Source organism: Pleurodeles waltl, chromosome 7 (assembly GCF_031143425.1).
Source record: "Pleurodeles waltl isolate 20211129_DDA chromosome 7, aPleWal1.hap1.20221129, whole genome shotgun sequence".
NCBI classification, from domain to species: Eukaryota; Metazoa; Chordata; class Amphibia; order Caudata; family Salamandridae; genus Pleurodeles; species Pleurodeles waltl.
This window is the reverse complement of record NC_090446.1, coordinates 794,189,362-794,210,728: the sequence shown is the minus strand read 5'-3', so window position 1 is coordinate 794,210,728 and position 21,367 is coordinate 794,189,362. Positions and strand designations below refer to the sequence as shown.

Sequence of the window (21,367 nt, the reverse complement as noted above, 5' to 3'; positions counted from 1 at the left end):
CTTATCTCCTTTCCCCCTGTTGCTTCTCTGTGCATTAAAGTGCCTAGGATCCCTCTCCCTGGTGATTCAAGAACATTATGGCAGAACAACCATTTAAAAGAGTGGTGGTCCAGGAGACTGTTTCTCCTTCTCTTACCTCTTTCTCCGACCTCTCTTTCTCCGCTATTCATGTCCTAGATGCATATTATGCCACTTCCTCTGGCATACACTGTATTAAGTCTGATGCCCTTCCTGTTGTTTCCATTTGTGCCTAAGTATAAGTAACCGCCCTGTCTCTATCATACAAACCAGTACTTTTCACACATCAAAGATTCTGCATCATTTCTTCTATAGTTGCCGGAAGCCGATCTAGCGGACAGACCTTGGAAATCAAGGCTGGTCATCTACAACTGAGTTCTGTCTGTTTTTGCGTCCTGCCTTCGCTTGAGGTGGTTGCCAAAAGGTTTACCAAACCAGTGTCCTGTTACTGTGCCAATCAGATGTATTAGTGTCGCCCTCTAGGAATAATGTCCTTTTCGAAAGATTTGATGCACTCTGCATTCCATACTATTATCAACTTGTGGAGTAGCTAACTTAAATTATGGAATAGGACAGTTAAGTAGTTATGAGCGGTTACAACAGATTTGGTGACCAGAGGTGTTACAATACCTTACTTTTTGAAGAATGTTTGACTCCACCATTAATCGGGACTGCAAGGAAAATTAATTAAAGTCTGTGTTAATTCCTGATAGAGCTGGTGTTCTCTTTTCTGTAAAAACATCTAGAAAGCACATAACACTGGTGAAGGTGGTGTTCATCTGTATGCACCCCTTTACCCTAGTACTAATTGCAGTGTAGACCTTAGGTTTCTGAAACCTGTAATCCATATTTCAACACCTCAAGAAGTCTAGAATTGTGGCCTAACCTCATTTTGTACAATCTGGTTTGAAAACATAAAATTCACTGTTTTCCAAAAGGTTGATGGCCATGTGCTATCCTACTGCTTCAGTAAACCATGCATTCAGTTTTGTGATGTATAGTGCTCTCCTTTAGCCATGAAAACAAAATGGAAATGGGTTATATCATGATACATTTTTACTAACTGTATGGTTCTTAACTATCATTACATATATTCTTTTGAAGAAATTGGTGAAAATTGATGCTGTGAAGTTCATGCTTCAGAATCACACGGTAATACTCCCTACTACTTTGCCAATCTCTTCTATATATTAAATAGTGAATGTAGTCAGAAAACAACACATATTCAACACTTTTGTTTGTTTTTCAGAGTAAGCATTTCCCTTTTTTGGGTGTCAATGATAACTTTACTCTTACCGACTTAAGATGTCGAACAACATTCTACACAGCACTTACTCGACTCCTCATGGTAGACCTTGGTGAGTATTTTTTCAAGTTTCTTTCACGTTACCAAGGTGTCAGATCAGTGATTGAAAGTGGTTAACCCTTTGAAGGGGAAGTCCATTGAAGTTTGTGACGGTAATTGTTCTGTTTTGTGGCTATTTCATGTTGATATTGTTTGTGTGTGTCTGAGTCTTCATATTTAGTATGTATAATTTCACAGTTTGCATTATCTGAATCAGAATTTTTTTCAAGAAGCACCAGTCAGACAGGAAGTGTTGTCAAAGAATACCTTGACAAAGCCAGTAAACAGCTGGAGCAATCCCAAATATTGCAATGTGTCACTTCCTGCCAGATGTGGGCAGAGTGTAGAGAACAGACTAAGCATTTTCTATTTAGTAGCACTCATTCAGTTAACCAATTCCCTACATAAGCTACAGCGCTTACTCACCTTCGGGGGAACTGTGTTATTAAAATATGTAATTGCTCTTTCCCTCACTTAAGTCCCGAAAGCAAAGTTTAATTTGTGCAATAGGCTGAAAATTTTCTTTTTTGACAGCCTGTTAATGGTGTGTAAATAGTACACTGAGTGCCGTCCTGTTAAGACAACACTGTTGGGGGTGTTGGTCATTTCTGCCTGCAGTTACCCTTCAGACACTGCCCCTCAGACACAAGCCTGGGGTCTGTGCTGTTTCTCCAGCCTGGCTGTGTATACAGGCGAGTTGGAGGAACCTAAGTGCGCATGTGTGTTTGGCTGGCCTTAGACCGCCGGCCAAACACACATGTGCAATTAGTGCACTCTCCCCTCCTCCCCACTCCCACCACCTATGGTTCAGCCCCTCCCTGTACACTCTGCTGGCTGAGCCAGCAGATGAAAAATGATGAAAAATGAAACATTAGCAAGCTATTGTTTTATTTTTCATCTGCTGGTTCAGCCAGGGGGGCAACGCCCTTCCACCACTGCGGAGGAGCCGCCCCTGGTCTATTCACCGTATGTTTTACAATGCAGTCACTATCAGTTTTAAATAAAGAGCTTGGTAACTCTGACTTTAGCTCGATAAGTAACTTTTTTATTGTTTTGATTTGTTGCTTACATTCTCACACTTTATAAGCATGAGGTATCTGAGAGCTGCAGTGTAGTGTCACAATTACAGTTAATATGAGATATGTTGAGTAGATGCCTTTCCGAGAAGCCAGCTGCCGGCTTGTGCCAGTGTAGGAGGCCGCTCCCATTTCACCTGCACATTGATTTGTGAGTGCTGTCAAGATTCAGGGAAACAGTGCTTCATTCCCACAGCTTCTTTTTCAAGCAAGTAACACAAATGGTTTAATCTAGATTACGTGTTGGAAAGAATCCATGTATGACAATGAGAGAAACTAAGTATAATTTGGCAAGGAAGCATTGGCACATCTCCACTCTGCCTGTGCTCCAAAACTATATACACCATAATGCATTGGCAGTGCAAGGTTCATATATCTATACACCTTAAAAAGAGGCTGGAGAAGATCATGCAGTCACATCACACATCCCTGAGAGTAATGGCTAATGCCACTGGCTGGACTGTATTGGAATGTTTGTAGGTAAAGAAATCTGTCTGTAATTTTCTACCTGCCCACAGTGCTCAAAATTCAATCATTTACCTATTGTCATGTATTTTTCATGATAAAATCAGGCACACAATGAGTGCTTATTTCCTGTAGTGATATGGCAGTTTCACATAGTACAATTTGTTGTTGTGTCTTCATCAGGACTTTCACCATGTATTGCCATTTCCAGTACTGTGATTATAATGCTAATGGTTGAGTTTGAAAACGTAAATATCCTACCTCTTTTTCGACATGAAGGTTGGCTACTATGGCACATGTGTCTGCATTTGTATGTGTGTGAGAGACCTTTGGTGATAACAAACTTGCCTGAAAAGACTTCTTCGAAGTTAAGTCTGCACAGCAGCATAACAAAATGACAATACAGAGTGAAATTCAAAGAAACATTGAGGGAAATTACCAATCAATTCTTAACACTGCATCTTAATTTTTAAGCGTGCCTATAAATTACATTACAGGGTTTTCAGTTTCCAGCCTTTTTGATGCCAATCTTGTTGCATTTTCTAGTTCCATTCTCCTAATTTGGTGTGCTCTTAGCTTCAACTGTTTATTCTGCATTGTTTGCCTCCTAGTCTACTCCCTCAGCACAAGCCCATCAGTCTTTTGGGAGAATGCAAAACATTGCCTCTGGTGATGTACACTGTCCACTCTCCTGACTTCAACTCTATTTTGAAGATATTGCAGCTATCAAGCACCATCTAGAAGCATAAAGGCAATCTAGAGACCTATTCCTAGCTTTGTTAGAGTCATTGATTTAGTCACAGTGATAAACAGAATCAATACACCATTTCTGCTGTTCGCATCTGTTTACTCTTGACAGATTGTGAAACCATACAATTGTGGGAAGCAAGGATACGACGACTATTAACTCTGCATTAAGTAGTTTAAAAAAAGGTGCAGGCTTTAGAGTTGATTGAGCTACTAAATTGGAAACTAAAGGAATCTTAATTTCTCAAATCCACATCCACAAATCTACCCCATTCAGTATGGTCTTCGGTACAGTTACCAACTTCCGAAAAATGTAATGGCGATCCCAAGAATTACACGTTTTTGTTAATCAGTGTGTTGCATAAGTTATGACTTGTACGTAACTCTACAGGTGGTACCTTCCCCACCCAAGGGTGCCACAGGTGAACTTGTCCACCAACACGGAGTGTGAAAGACAAATTATTGTAGCCCCCAAGACACTATACATTGTGTAGTTGACATAGAGGTATTGCCTTTGGGTTACCAACAGTCCCATGAAGGGATCAGGGGCACAGTGGAAACAGCATCAACCTCATTTCATTTTTTAAGGTAGCATACTCACTATACTAAGACGAATTAACACTTTTATGTTTAAAGTATTTATTAGCACAGAAACATCTGTTTCTCATTACATCTAAAATAACTACACAGAATGTTATAAAAACAGGAATGAGACATGTTATAGGTAACAAGAACAAAATGAACATTTCCGGCATTGCTAAAACGACATTTAAAATATCATCTAGACTCCAACACCCTAATGCCTATTTTTATGTGCTATACTTTGAGAACATGATAAGCAGAGCAACTCGCAGTCTAGAGTTTATTACGGAAGAGGGCCGCTCTACATACCTTTTTAACAGCAAAGACTGTCTTTATCAGCAGAGGTGTGAAGACAGTGTTACCTGCAAAGGGCAAACACTCACTGTGGTAGCAGTCAGTTGGTCTTCCACCAGGACTTGCTTCAGGCTTCATCTGCAAAGTGTGAGGCAGTCCCTAACAGAGTCTCGGGTGATAATCTGGGCAAAGGACTTCTCTAACGAGAGAACAAATTAAAGTCCTTGTATCCTAAATCTTGTCAGAGATTTGGATGTCTGACAGAGATTAGGAACATCAAAGTATACGTTTCTGATGTTGTTTTATTGACATATAGGGAGAAAGGGTGTCAATTCAGACTACACTCTTTTGATTTATCAGTCTGTATTTATCCTTGACATAATGGGGAATCAACAAATCAACATTTGACCCAGAAGACTATCCCCTTATATGTAGTATCAGTGTTGTTGATCAAAGAACTTGACAATATTACAGTTCCTAGAAAGATAAGGTCTGGCAACAATGGTGTTAAAAGACAGACATGTCAATGATTCTGCAAAAACAGGAAAGATGGTGATGTCCTGTGTCCGATACGGGGAAGATGGCTGCACCCATGAGCTATGATGGAATCGAGGCCTAGCTAAAATGGAAACAGACCTTAGGGACTTTACATCATCCCTGGCTTGTACATCTTAATGTAACATCATAGGAGTGTGTCTAACCAATAGGAATGCAACTAATCGGCAGAGAAATTCATGCTCTCAAGTTATTGTCTATAATTATTTAAGAAAAAGCTGCATGTCTAAAACATTTATCTGTACTATGCCTGTAGTGTTATCTAAAACCCAACAGTACATTACAGATATAATAACTGAATAAAACATAGGTATTAAAATATAATTCACTTAGCAAAAGCATGAATATTTGTAGTTCCTGCGTTACAGCTAATAGTAAAGAGTCATATTTCATATGCTTGTAGGCAAAGAGGCATACCAGTAATAATGTAGGTAGGCCAGATTAAAAATGAGCTGTATAATCAGTAAAAAGAAGTAAGAGTTCAAAAAGAAAGGCTTTCTTTTTAATTTATTTTGCATAGGCTTTATGGTATATGTGATGAATGCAGTTTATGTTTTCGTCTGTCATGTTACTTGTTGAGTTCAGTCCTCGTCAGAAGACATGTCAACATCACAGGGCACACATGTAGCATACGTGTAATCTTAACGAAATCAAATACAGAGTATGTTCGTGGTCAACATTTGAGGTGTTGGATGGGCCAGCAACAGGTTGCTTGTTAGAGACAATCAATGTTGTTGACAGGACTCCTTTAGGAAGCTCAAAGAATAATAAAGGGTCAAGCCATTTGTTAAGAGCTGAGTCCAAAAGTGCCACTGGTGATGCTGCTCTGTCCTTGGTAGCCGCCTGTAAAAGGGACAGGTGCATTGCTTGCCATTGCTTTTGGTGCTCGTATAATGGTTGTAGGATTAGTTCCATATTGAGGTAAGCCACTAGGTGCTGTTCCAGATGTACATCCAAGATAATATCCCTTGAACAACTTATGCACCAGAAAACAGATTTTTCTTGTGTTCAGTTGATGTTGTGCAATATCATCGACTAGTTCTCACTGAGCTTAGATAGCCAGGTATGTCCTATATCGACTGCTAGAGTCTCTCTACAGCTTTGTTCAGTTGTATATAGCTCTTCTGTGTTGTTGATTTCCATAGCGTGGAAGGAGAAAGATTATGATACCACAGCCAATTAGCAGTGTTATGATCAGAAATCCTCCAAAAAGGCTGGAGTACAAAGAATGAAAAAATGGCGGGCTCAGTCCAAATACTGCTCTAAATCCTGTTACTAAACCAGATCCAATGTTCTTAAACAAATGCACTGCATTGGTTCTTACAGATGAATTAAATATCCTGCGAAATGGGCAGGGTATCATGTATATAGCAGCCGCTGAATTTCTGAAGCAGTCCTGGCTGTCTACAGATTATAAACTGCAACCGCTAAAGTCAGAGACATATTTTTTCTAAAAGAACCAACAATAGTTTATTCAAGTCACCAAAATTCATAGATTTCATACTAATACTAGGCCAGATAATGTTTTTTAATAACATTTCTAAGCAGAGGACATAAGGTCTTTCCATAGCACTGTATTGTTTGCGCAACTGTTATCAGGTACGGCTGGCCAGGTTTCAACCCACAACGAGTAGCATTGGTAAACCTCATATCTGCTGGCCCTTTTTCTCCCCAGTGCTGAGCCCTTTTTTGGCTATTTGGGGTAGTTCACGCTTTGGTCCCCATAAGTTTTTGTCCACATAAGCTATCCACGCCAAATTTGCATCCTTTTTTCCCCCAACATTTGGGGGATGGTAAAGGTACCCAGAGTGTGTGGGTTTCCCTGGAGAAGACCAAGAACTTAGGCAAAATCCAGCTGAAAAATGTGCTGCAGAAGCATGCATCTGTTTCTTTCCCTGAAAACGGCATCAACAAAGGATCTGCAGTGCTAAAATCACCATCTCACCAGCTTTCACGAACAGGCAGACTTGAATCAGAAAACCAAACTTTTCAGCACAGTTTTGGCATTTTACTGAGACATACCCCTTTTTAATATTTTTTGTGTTTTCAGCCTCCTTTCAGTTAGTGACAGAAATGGGTGTGCAACCAATGGTGGATCCCAGACAGCTAAACATTTCTGAAACATGGACAAACGTCTGAATTCAGCAAGGGGTCATTTGTGTAGGGCTTTCAAGATTTTCCTACAGAAAGCAATAGTTGCAATAAAAAAATATTGAAAATGAGTTGAAAAAAACATGCCTTTCTGACTATAATTGCTTCCATAACTTTTTCCGACTATGATAGATTTTTTTAAAGCAGTATACTGTTATGTTTGCTAGACACTCCGGGTTGCAGGGATATATAGGTCTTGTAGGTTCATCAAGAACCCAAGCTACTCAAAGCCAATAAATGAGCTGCACCTTGCAATGGGTTTTCGTTGTATACCGGGTATACAGCAATTCATTTGGTAAAATATTAAGAGTAAAACATAGGTATCAAGGAAACCTATGTATTTCCGAAACGGGCACAAGATAAGGAGTTTCAACACAGTGGTTATTTGCACATCTCTGAATTCAGGGGTCCCCATACTAGCATTTGAATTACAGGGCATTTCTCAAAATGACTTTTGTCTTACATTTGGAAGACAAAAATGTAGAGAAAGACAATTGGCAATAACACTTGTTCTTCTATTCTGTGTTCCCCCAAGTCTCCCGATCAAAATGGTAATTCACTTTTGTGGATAGACCTAGTGCCCACGACAGGAAATGCCCTAAAACACAACATGGACACATCACATTTTTCCATTGAAAAAGGATGTTTTTTTGCAAAGTTCCTAGCTGTGGATTTTGGGCTGTAGCTTAGCCGGCACCTAGGGAAACCTACCAAACATACACATTTATGGAAAGTAGACACCTAGGGGAATCCAGAATGGGGTGACTTGTGTGGTTCCCACTGGGTTCTGTGACCCAGAATCCTTTGCAAACCTTAAATTTGAGCTAAAAACACTCTTTCCTTACATTTTAGTGCTGCAAAGTTCTGGAATCTTAGAGGTGCCACAGACTTCCTTCTACCCAGCATTCCCCAAGTCGCCCAATAAAAATGTTGCCTCACTTGTGTGGGTAGGCCTAGTGCACGCAACAGGAAATGACCCAAAACACAACGTGGACACATCACATTTTTCTAATGAAAACGGACGCGTTTTTAACAAAGTGCCTAGCTGTGGATTTTGACCTCTAGCTCAGTTGGCACCTAGGGAAACATACCAAACCTATACATTTATGGAAATTAGATGCCTCGGGGAATCCAGGATTGGGTGACTTGTGGGGCTCTCACTGGGTTCTGTCACCTAGAATCCTTTGCAAACCTCAAATGTGGCTAAAAAAACACTCTTCCCTCAAATTTAGATGCTGCAAAGTTCTGGAATCTGAGAGGAGCCACAAATTTCCTTCCACCCAGCGTTCCCCCAAGTCTCCCGATAACAACGGTACCTCATTTGTATAGGTAGGCCCAGTGCTAGTGACACGAAATGCCCCAAAACACAATGTGGACACATCACATTTTTGTAATGAAAATGGTTGTGTTTTTTGTTAAGTGCCTAGATGTGGATTTTGGCCTCTGGCTCAGCTGGCACCTAGGGAAACCTACTAAACCTATATATTTATGGAAATTAGACACCTATGGGAATCCAGAATGTGGTGACCTGTGGGGCTCTCACCAGGTTCTGTCACCCAGAATCCTTTGCAAACCTTCAACTGAAAAATCACTCCCCGGGTCTGCCTCATTGTCCTATTCCTCAGATGCTGTCTCAGTATCTGCTGTCTCAGTCTCTGATCCTATGTCAGAGCTGTCCTCCATAACCCGAGTGAGGGTGTGAGCAGCAGTCATCCAACGAGGCGCCATCTCTGCTTCTGGCTAAACTGTCCCTCTAAAACACTAGCCTATGCAGACAGTCACAAAATTGCTGGTGGGTGTGTGTGTGTGTTGTGTGCAACAGTAAATGTCACTCACCTTACCTTTGCTTCTTTCCTCAATCAGCACGTTCTCTCAAGACAATGAAAAAAAACAAAAAAGACACAATATTACTTCACCTTGCCACATACCCATCGTCACAGTCTTTAGGGCCAGTCCGACAAACATTTTTGGTGCTCCCACTCCTATGACCTCCTCCTCGGATTTCCCCACTACCTCCCAGCAAAAGTGCCCTTCATCTCTCCATAGCCCCCCTCGCACGTATATTTCATTTGTATTATATGCAGGTAATGGCTGACTTTACTAATCCACTCAGCTAATCACATCAAATACCAATTTGATATTTGCAGCAGGCATATGAAGCTACTTTATGGCATCAAAACTGCCACTAGACAAAAGTCTGATCTTTCTCTAGCAGAAACATAATCACAATAGTTAGCTTGACTTTTTTATTGCTGCCTAAAAGCTACAGTTGAAACGCGTCAGTTGGAGTATGTGCATTGCTTTGTAGACATGCGCTGCGAGACAACTGGTGTTGAATATATATATATATATATGTGTGTGTATATATATATATATATATATATATATATATATATATATATATATATATATAGAGAGAGAGAGAGAGAGAGTGAGTCTCTCTCTCCTTATGTAACTGTAAAGAGATCAATTTTATATATGTGTATGTAGTTTACCTGGGAGCCAATCTCAGCCCCCAGGGAGGCCACACATGCACTGACAAAAGTGTTCTCGCTATATGTATAGATATCTGTAGATGAAGGAAGAGATTTCTGTCCCCTATTGTCTCTTTCTCTCTCTCTCTCTCTCTCTCTATATATATATATATATATATATATATTAATAGCTGTGTGGTTTCTCTGGGGGGTGACGGGACGATCATGGCCACCAGGAAAACCATACATCTATTTTTTTTTTTTAAATGCCCCCTCAGGGGTCAGCCCCGCTCACGGACGACCTCCTGCCAGGTGGTGGTGGGGGAATGGGGGTTGCATTTTCAGAGGGGCCGAACCTCCTCCCACCAAGTGTAATCCCTGGTGTCTGGTGGGGTTTCCTGGCCATGGATCACAGCACGGCCATGATCCATAGCCAGTAAACCATTTCAGAAAGGCCTCGTTTGAAAGGGGAGAATCTCCCTTTTCAAACAAGGCCTTCCTGAAAGGTGGGGACGCCCTTTCGGGCTGTTTTCCCCACCGGAGCAGAAAGCGGCCTTACCTGCTGCTTCCTGCTCCGGTGGGGAAAACAAACTGCGAGGCACGCTGACGTCACAGAGGGTTGAGTGGGGGGTGACAGAGAAGTGCTTCCGTGTCTCCAGAGGGAGTTTTAAATTTAAAAACAAACCTCCCTGGCATCAGCCACTGGTCATGGCCTGCACCAGGGAGGGTGAGTGTTCGTCGGCCAGTGCCCAATAACGCACCTATAGGGTTAAGAACAAAAACGAGACGTTATTCAGAAGTTCATATTGTAGGGGAATAAATACAAGGAGTAAACGGATAATGTACCGCTAAATCCTGGCATCATAGTGCTACACATTCCGTGCAGAGATATTGGATCACACAGAAGGGAGTGTCCAAGAGGATTGCTGCAACTGGCTGTACTGATATTCACAGGGTCACCCTCATTTTCATTTTAACAGATGTTGGTGAGAGGGATTTACTATGAATGGAACAATTGTGAATTGTGCATCGTTTCGTACCATCCAATAGACTTACGCCCATCGGTAAAGAAATAATGTTATGTATTAACCAAGTGATATGTGTCGTGTCACTGACTGTAAGTGGTGCATCTTCGACTCGCTCCATACATAACACCATTTACGACTAAAGCGTATACAGTGACTTCGACCATTACTACGACAGGCTTTACAGTGTGTGGTGCTTCGACTGTGCACATGACGTTGACACCATTGTCGACGGTGCTTTCTGTCACCCCGCTGATGTTGAAGATAACTATCTCTTCTCCATCAACAAAAGCGACAATATCGTCGACGGCTGCATCTCTACCGTCTCCAACCACCTCATTGACGGGGCCCGCAATGTCTATTTTCTTATTCACAAAAAAGATGGGGCCCTCAGACCAATTCTACATCTCAGACCGCTGAACCAATACATCCTTTTAGAGCATTTTCATACGGTCACTCTACAAGATATAATACCACTATTGCAACAAGGAGACTTCATGTCTGCCCTAGATCTCAAGGATGTTTATTCCCACATGCCAATACCTCCAGGACACAGAAATATCTCAGATTTGTCAAACAAGGCAGACATTACAGTTCAAAGTTCTCCCATTCAGAGTAACAACTCCACCTCGTGTAGTCACAAAATGCCTCGCAGTAGTTGCAGCGCATCTACGCAGACAAAGCATTCATGTCTTCCCATATCTGGACAATTGGCTTATCAAATCCAGTCCCCTTCAGCAATGTCTGCAGCACACACAACCATTCATCTCCTACACTAGTTAAGGTTTACCATCAACATACAAAAATCACACCTACAACTGCCTCAGATACAGTCCTACTTAGGAGCTGTTCTCAACACACAATTAGGATGTGGTTCAGAATAGAACAGCTTTGAGTCAACTATTCCCCAGTCAAAATTCCAGTACAAACAATAAAAAAAAAATCTAGGTATGATGGCGTCTGGTATTCCCATATGCAAGACTACACATGCGTCCACTGTAGGAGTGTCTGAGTCAATGGTTGCAAGTGACAAGATCTAGTGTTGGTAGACAGCCACACCCGTTCTTCTCTGCAATGGTGGAACACACAATCTGACAAAAGGGCAACCATTTCTAGACCCTGTTCCTCAGCTCACTTACAGCAAATGCCTCCCTTACAGGTTGGTTTGGTCACCTTCTCCATCTCTCAACATAGGGGATGTGGGACACCAAACATCAGGCTCTACACATAAATTACTTGGAGCTTCAGGCAGTTCACTTAGCACTCAAAGTTTTTCTAGTTCACCTCAAAGGCAAGACTGTTCTAGTCCAGATGGACAATACAACATCCATGTTTTAATTACAAAAACTGGTGTGGGACACTCTACAGTTGTCTTGACTAGCTCAGGCAATCTGCCATTGGGCAATTCGACACCGCATTCAGCTGCTGGCAGAACACCTCCCAGGGGCAACAGTCTTGCTGACCTGGTTGAGGCAACAAGTCCACGAGTGGGAATTCCAACCTCAGGTCCTACAAAAATACTTCCATCAGTGGGGATTTTCACACACAGATCTCAGAACAACTCAAAATGCCCAAACTTCGCCTCCAGGCTTCCACACCCTCTCTCCAAGGACCATGCTCGATGAATGAATTGGTCAGTTATATTTGGTTATACTTATAAAAGTATTCCCTTTGTGGTAAGGAAGCTCGGGCAAACCTTTCACCCTCATAGTGACGTCAACCATGGTTCACAACACTACTCAAACTTTCAGTAGTACCACACAAGAAGCTTCCCCTACGCCTGGACCTTCTCACTCAGAACCATGGAGAAATCAGACACCCAAATACTGAAGAATTCAACTTTGCGATTTGGCTCCTGAAGTCATAGTTTGTATACTTACGTTCACCTCCTAAATGCATGACCTTTTTCAAGGAATCATGCAAACCCACAACTAGAGCATGCTACGGCACTAAATGGAAAAGGTTTGTTATTAATTGTCAAAACAAACAAATTGATCCATTTAATGTAACTATTCAAGAGATTGTTAACTATTTGCTCTACTTGCAAACTTGTGGCCTAGCATATTCCTGGATTACTGCATTTGGCAGCAGTAGCAGATTGTCTACAAAATAGGCCACATTTAACATTATTCAAAATACCAGTTATTAAAGCATTTTTGGAAGGTCTTAAGAGTGAGTCCACCCGCGGTGCCTCCAGCACCAACATGGAATCTTAATATTGTGCTTACCAGACTTAAGGGACCACCATTTGAACCTTTACATAAATGTCAAATCCAGTTTATTTTTTGGAAAGTAGTCTTTTTGGTGGCAATCACTTCACTAAAACTTGCGAGTGAACTTCAGGTATTAACCTTAGAAGAACCTTTTTCCAGGTTGTAGGAAAATGCCACTGTTGCAGTGGTTACCCCCTAACTTTTTGTTTTTTGTTGATGCCAGCTTTTGATTGAAAGTGTGCTGGGACCCTGCTAACCAGGCCACAGAACCAGTGTTCTTTCCCTAAAACTGTACCTTTGTCTCCATAATTGGCACAGCTCTGGCACACAGTTAAGTCACATGTAAAAGATACACCTGGTACTAAGGGCCCTGTGGCCAGGGAATGTCTCTAAGGGCTGCAGCATGTATTATGCCACCATGGGCACCCCTCACTCAGCACATGCACACTGCCTCACAGATTGTGTGTGCTGGTGGGGAGAAAAAGGCTAAGTCGACATGGCATCTGCCTCAGAGTGGCATGCCCACAACCCACTGCCTGTGGCATAGGTAAGTCACCCCTCTAGCAGAACTTACAGCCCTAAGGCAGGGTACACTATACCACAGGTGAGGGCATATCTGCATGAGCACTATGAATGCCTTTGAAAGTGCTGTTTTTTAGCTGTGACTGTTTGAAATTTCCCTCCTAGTTTGTGGCACAAGACTGCATGAAGGCCCCCTCCATTTCTAAGAAAAAAGGCTACATACATCTTCCAGAGTGTGTTTAGGAGACTGCTTAATCTGTTTCTGTGATTTAAATTGTGTTTAGAAACTGTCTGCAACCCCTGTTATTGCCTTAAAAAAGCCATATTTCAGAGTGTGCAACGAGCAGTATTTCAGTGTTTTTTTACAATCTCTCCCTTACCTGGAAAGTAGACTCTACTACCTTGAAAGTGTGGATTCCGCCTGCCTGTATCCAATGAGATTCTGAATAGAGCTGCAGCTTTCTCCTCCCATTCCCACAGGGACTGGGCGTCAGTTAACTTGGCCCTTATATAAGTTTCTATTGGTTGTTGCATATGGTGTTGTGATAGGTTATTGTGGGCTGGTATTTCTATTGGCTTAGGGATTTGAGGTGGGCTTGTGATTGGTAGTAGGGCTGAGATTCTGATTGGTTCCTAGTTTTTAGGGTTGGGCTTGTGATTGGTATTAGGGCTGAGACTCTGATTGGCTCCTGGTTCTAGGGTTGGGCTTGTGATTGGTAGTAGGGCTGAGAATCTGATTGCTTCCTGGTTTTTAGGGTGTAGGCTTGTGATTAGTAGTAGGGCTGGGATTCTGATTGGTTCCTGGTTCTAGGGTTGGGCTTGTGATTGGTAGTAGGGATGAGAATCTGATTGGTTCCTGGTTCTAGGGTTGGGGTTGTGATTGGTTGTAGGGCTGAGAATCTGATTGGTTCCTGGTTCTAGGGTTGGGGCTGTGATTGGTTGTCAGGATTAGGGGTATGATTGTTGATTAGGGCTGGGTCTCCAATTGGTTGATTGAGTTAGGGTTACAAATCTGATTGGTTAGGGTTAGGACTTGGTTTCTATTGGCCAGTAGGGCTATTTAAGCCTAGGGCTCAGGGCGTCTCAGCGGAGAGGACATGGGCAGCTGCCAGTTTGGGCCTTTTGCGGACTGTAGAACCTAGGGCCAGAAATTCTGCCCAATTTCCCATTTAAAATAAAGGAACTTAGGGCCAGATGTAGCAAAGGATTTTACCCATTCTGTGTCTATGAGAAAAAGTGTTCGTACATATGGCCCTTACTCCCTACCCATCCATCAACATGCAAACACATTATCTGCAAAGACATCCTACTCCTGCATCACAAACCGACCTCATTCAGTTTGCAATGTCTCATCAACCAACACGATACACTATATAGAGCACCTATACACATATCCACTACAACAGTAAAACACCTTAATTCTCACAGCAAACACTACTCTGTCCACTCCCACTAACACAACCTGCCATCACCCACACAACACAAAACCACATTATACATTACTTTCAGCCTTCCAGATACACACTCCCTGTTCATACAAACCAACAACACTATCCTCTATTTGCTCCACACAGACCACCTTTCATCATGACAATTCCTAAACCCAGCCTTCCACACACCACCTACAAACACCCTTCCCCTCTCTTCACCAATTACACACAACCATACAATCCTCACACTCCACTCCACCATACATATTACCTCTTCCAGTCATCACAGCTAACAAAAACTCCCCTGACACACACATCCATCCTCTCTTACACACCTCATACATTAATCTCCAAAACACATCCACACCCCCTGTAATACTCTAATTCAACTCACCAGCACTAACTCACATACAAATCCCTCACCGAAAACCACTACATCAATATCCCCTCTCACTAGTCCACAAAAACAATACAGACCACACACATCAGCACATCAAATTAACACAAACTTTAATTATACTTATTGTCACACCTACTCCCACCCTCATGACTACACAAAGAATACAAATCCCGTCAAATCTTTACCCCTACATTCTCACTCTTCACAAACATCTACCTCAAGCACCCCGACACAGCAACATTCATTCACCCACCTCTCATCCATTGCACAATTTAGCGCCTTACACCATGATCCACATGCTCCACCACCACCTCTAACCCATACTCCTTCCTCACTAAACAGACGCAACCAAAATAAACAATATGCCACTCTTAACAACTTTGCATCCCCTTGTCTATTACATAAGACTACCCTACAAAAAACAGTACACTCTTCATGTCTCTCTCAGCCACCAAGTCCACCACCCACACACACAGACCCAACAAAATGCCTCCTAAACCTGCTGGAAGAGGAACACTATATTGCAAAACAAGACTATTGTGACCCTCACACAGTTATCACAACTAACAACACACCTGCTACAAGCTCAAAATATACTGCTCACCCTTCTCGTAAACAAAACAACACCACCACGAAAACCTACATGCATGGAAGGAAGTCATCCCACTACCCAAGATTTCACAAACAAACTAGCAACTCATTACACAACCAAGGCAGACACATTGGACTCCTATTTAAAACAGAAGAAAGCCATCAGCACCAACCCCTTTCCTAAAATACCCTCTAAGAATAAACCAGCCCAGCCTCTACAGTCCTTCAAACAAATATCACAAGGTGAATTTATGGATTCGGTCAAAGCAAGCATACCTTCCGGTTGCCCTTCGGACCCTTGCCCACCACACATCTTCAAGAACATTCTTTTATCTACTTCTGCTGCCACACCTGAAAGAAGAATCATCAACAACTCTTTAACTACAGGATCTTTTCCTGTAGACCTGAAAAAGGCATACATATGACCGTTATTAAAGAAAACAAACCTAGACCCGCAAGACCCCAACAACTACAGACCAATCACAAATGAACCTTTCCTGGGCAAACTGATAGAGCAGCATTCACCCAAATGTCACAGTTCATTGAAGACAATTCTGTACATTCAGACTACCAAACTGGATTCCGCCCAGGAAGAGGCACTGAATCGGCATTCATAGCAATCTGAGATGATCTTAAAAACACAGTTGACCGCAATGGAGTTGCTGCACTACTTTTCTTGGACCTCTCGGCTGCCTTTGATATGGTTGACCATGACACCCTAATTCAAAGACACCACGAAGCCGGCATAAAAGGGACTGCTCTCGACTGGATTACATCCTACCTTCAAAAAATAACTAATATCATCTATTCTCCCCCCTTCTCGTCCAAATCCTACCTCACAAAAGCAGGGGACGCCCAAGGATCAATCATCTCACCTTTGCTTTTCAACATCTACATGATATCATTACCAGAACTGATCAATGATTTCCATCTCCCATGCTACAACTGTGCAGATGACACACAAATACTACTTAAATTTGAATGCCCCAAAGACATTTAAAATTCACTAATCTTCAGTTGCCTCAGAGCCATTGATATGTGGATGACTTGGAGCCATCTCAAACTAAATGCTTCCAAAACAGAAATATTCATATGTGGTGACTGGAAACATTATGACCCACTGTGCGCCTGGCCCTACGATCTCAGACCACCTCCTCAATTATCCAAGGGAGTTAAAAACCTTGGAATCACCATGGACTCCAAGTTAACAATGAATGCCCAAGTGGACAAATTAGCACGAACAAGCTTCATCACCTTGAAGACTCTACGACGCATCTTCCCCCACCTTGGATTTCCACAGAAGGTGCAGGCTACTATCTCGCTTGTACTTTCCAAACTGGATTATGCCAATGGCCTCTACCATGGATCATCTCTATCTATTTTGAAAAAAATACAACATATTCAGAACTCCGCAGCCAGGCTACTATTACATGTAAAGCCACAAGCCCACATCTCCCCTGCCTTGAGAGCACTACACTGGTTACCTGTTGCCAGAAGATGCACCTTCATGCAGCTTTGTATCACCCACAAAGCTATATATGGAACAGGACCACTTTTTTAACAGAAACAAAATAACCAAATACATTCAACAAAGATACCTCCGCTCAAGATTGGCACCCCACCTTCGAACACCACCATACAAGAAAAAGACTATAGGTGGTACATCCCTCTCCGGTCAAGCAGCCAAGCTATGGAATTCATTACGCCCAACTATAAGATCCACAGATAACTATCTTGTCTTCAGAAGAATACTCAAGAGTTGGCTCTTTCCTTCATAACCACCATATTCAAACAGCTATGGACTGCATATGCCTGTGTTGATAAATAGTTTTTATCTGATTATGTGTATATCCTAGTTATATATAGTTCTTTAGAAAATATGTATTGCTACTATGTCATAACAATAAACTACACACATACTCTTTAAACCTGTTTAACTAATGTATATTTACTCACAGTTTAAATATGTATATGTATGTACATATGTGTGTGTTTATTCATGTGTATGTGTGTGTGTGTGTGTGTGTGTGTGTGTGTATATATATATATATATATATATATATTATTCCATGCTTAACATGTTCATAGGTCATTGCATAACTCCTGGATAAGTTGTTCTATTAGATGCTTATGAATCCCTGCTCTCATTTTATATCACACTGATCAAATGTGGATTATCATAGGTATTTGGCTATTCAAAAATTGAGTAAAGATAAATAAATGTTAGAAAAGTACTTATTAATTAACTTCAAATATTACAAATCTTGAAAGTCTGTGTTTATACAATACTACTTTTCTTCTAATATCATACCCATTATTTTATTCATTGGACATATATTCCCTTACTATGTACTTACATATCTATTTATTTATTACTCTAGTCCTACTGTACTAGAGAAGAAATTAAATAAAAATAAAATGAAATCTATAAATAAAATTCAAATTATAAATAAATCTAAAAAATATATATATACATAAATTAGAGATCACAAACGTGTGTGTGTGTGTGTATATATATATATATATATATATATATACTTGAAAATAAAAAATATTATATTTTTACTCTCTTGTAAGCTTTACTTTATCTATCCATCACCATATGTCATGTCTCTATCAATCTATCCTCCATTCCCAATCTGACTCATCCCAAATCCATTCTACTACTTTCATCTCCTAAATAACCCTGCCTAAGCTCTTCCCACCTCTTCCATATCTAACTCACCTAAACCTCAGTTTACTACCATGATCTCCCAAACGACCCTACTAAATTCTCCCTCATTTATCTCACCTTTAACTCATCCAAAACCTCTTCTGCTACTATGATCTCCCTAACCCTTTCCACAGACTCTTCCCTCCTCCATCCCCCTTTACTCCTCCATCTCCCCTTTACTCCTCCATCCCCGCTTTACTCATCCATCCCCCATTTACTCATCCCAAGCCTAAATCCTATTACTATAGACTCCCAATTAACACTTATGGATTCTTCCCTTCTCCGCCCCTCCATTACTCCAACTAACAAACTCACATATCCGCGACTCAAATTAACTCATAATAATACTAAAACTGTACTCATATTTCCCTATACTAATCCACCAATAATTTCCTTTTGGGTTCCGGAGTAGTGTGCTACTCGCCGAAAAGCACTTTGATGCCTCATCAGGGGTAGTAAGCGCTATTTAAATACTATTACAATACAATACAATGTGCTGGACACTAGTCAGTATGAGTTTCCCAGTTACATGATGGCCACTCTGAAACCTGGGGTTGTTTGGTATCAAACAACTCAGAACAATAAATCCAAACTGGTACTAGAATTGGATTTAGTGCAAAATATACCCAGGCTCCTGGCCGGTCACACCCAGCCTGCCACCACCAGACAAGATTCTGGAACCCTGGGGCAAGAGCCTTTGCTCTCTGGGTCCAGAAAACAAAGCCCTTCCTGGGCAGAGGTGTTATACCTCCTTCCCCAGGAATGTGCATAGCCCTGCCTGCGAGCTTCAAAGGGCTTGATGCCCTTGAAACTCAACCCCCAGCTCTTCTTCTAGCAGCAGATGGCCGCCCCTGTTGCAAACCCCCCACATTTGGCAGCAGGAAAATGCACAAAGGACAGGAAGAGTGGCCACCGCCAGCCTGCATGCAAGGTGACCCCTCCATTTTATTTTCCTCCATCTTGACTGGCAATGTGCTGGGACAATGGCCCTTTACCAACGATGGGGAAGTGGACAAGGAATATGACGTACTGTAGTCTGATATATATGGCAAACTCCTTCCCAGCTGCAGTTGCCCAAGGGATGTTTGGAGCCCCTTCTAGACCTACTTGGAGAGTGGGAGCAGGAGCGAGTAGCGGGTGGTGCACTCATTGATCAGGAGTTGGAGGCCTAGGGTTGCTGGGCTCCTTAGTTGCAATCGGGCAATCTGCCACACCCTCATCACAAGCAAGTTTTGATGAGGGGGAGTTGGGGGTAAATGTTTGAAATATGTAAATTGTTATAGACTGTCTGCTCATACTTTACAGCAAAAAGATGGGCTGTACTGCATAGTGCAGGTGGGGCACAGGATGAAGACAAAAACAGAGTTGTTAGACGCATTATTCATTTATAGATGTGAAAGGGGTAGACCCCTTTCACGGAGAGGGGATGGCCGTGAAGGAGGACGGAAAGCAGGATTACTGCCAAAGTATAGCATTCATTGGTGTCTGAATGTTCGTAATGTGTATCTTATTGTTATTATGTATTAAAAACTAAATAAATAAATAATCATTAAAAATAAATCCTCCATCTTGCATGATAGGAATATAGCCAGTCAGTGATAGGGAAGTGACCTCTGCCCACAGGAAGTCGTCACATAGTGGGTGTAGCCACCCTAAGGTAGTTGGCCCATGGGCCACTACTAAGAACCCCCCAAACGCCCTCTAAATGCAGTATTTAGTGGGCATCCCTAGACCTGCAGATCAGATTTGACAGGCACAAGAAGGCCAGCAATAAAGAAGACCCAAGGGTTGAGAACTGAAGTCCTGCTGCAGCAAGAAAAAGGCTCCAAACCCTGCCAGCTGCAACCAGTCACTGTTGATGGGTTGACTGGACATCGGAAAGACTCTGCAAAACCCTGGAGGACCTCCAACCTTCTTAAAATTGCCATGGACCTCCCTCCAGAGTGAAGGCATCACTCTCTGCAAGGATGAAGCAGAAACCAGTGAAGTCCAGTTCACTGACCCGCTGCTGACCAAGGAACCGGACACAGCAGGCAGAACCAATTTCACCTGACTGACCCGGAGGACAAACCCTGCAAGTGTGCCAAGTTTGGTGGCACTGCATCTTCTAGTGGCTGAACCGTGCAATAGCCAAGGGTACTGGACCCCCAAGGTCAGACGCCCAGAAAATGTTTTCACTCCGGACACTCTGAGAATCAAGCACCAGTCAAAGGACTTGAGCACATGTAAGAACCACCCCCAAGAAGTGTCCCTGCTGACCTGCAGTTCACCCTCAAAGTGACCCGTCTTCTGGTTCCAAGGGCACCTTTGCGCACAGCTCTTGACTGACCTATCTGCTGTGCACCCAGCCTCCCTTGCTCCTGCACAGGAGAACCAGCTGTGCTCTAAGGGTCCCCCACCTTTTGCAACCTCTGTACTCCAAGGGAACCCACCGGACTCATCTTGGAGTCCTCCTCTACAGTGCACCAGCTCCAAGACTTTCAGGAGCTGCTCCCGCTTGAACTGGGAACTGCCCAAACTTCTCTCTGGCTGGCCCACAGGACCCTCAATGACCTCGACCTATAAACAGAAGGAGACGTTGGTAAATGCATTGTCTGATTTTATATGCATTTCTAAAGTTATCTCCCATTGATTTCTATTGTGCGCAATTATGCACAAAATACTATTTTTGCTAAACTTTGAAAAATCACAACTTAAAAAGTACTTAACCGGTTTGATGATCTTGGTCTTGAAAATTTTATAAAAATCTGAATTATTTTTGTAAAT

At 42.1% G+C, this 21,367-nt stretch overlaps 1 protein-coding gene across 2 annotated transcripts in view; it reads left to right on the top strand.

The window, feature by feature from the left end:
• Positions 1–21,367, top strand: part of RANBP17 (RAN binding protein 17) — a 1,172,021-nt gene that overhangs the window by 793,798 nt on the left and 356,856 nt on the right. The window contains exons 17-18 of one of the 2 annotated variants that reach the window (XM_069199335.1): positions 1,107–1,170; positions 1,268–1,376. In XM_069199335.1, the coding sequence (XP_069055436.1) occupies positions 1,107–1,170; positions 1,268–1,376 (173 nt within the window). The remainder of the gene's footprint in view (positions 1–1,106; positions 1,171–1,267; positions 1,377–21,367) is intronic. The other variant, XM_069199333.1, reaches the window with a different exon arrangement.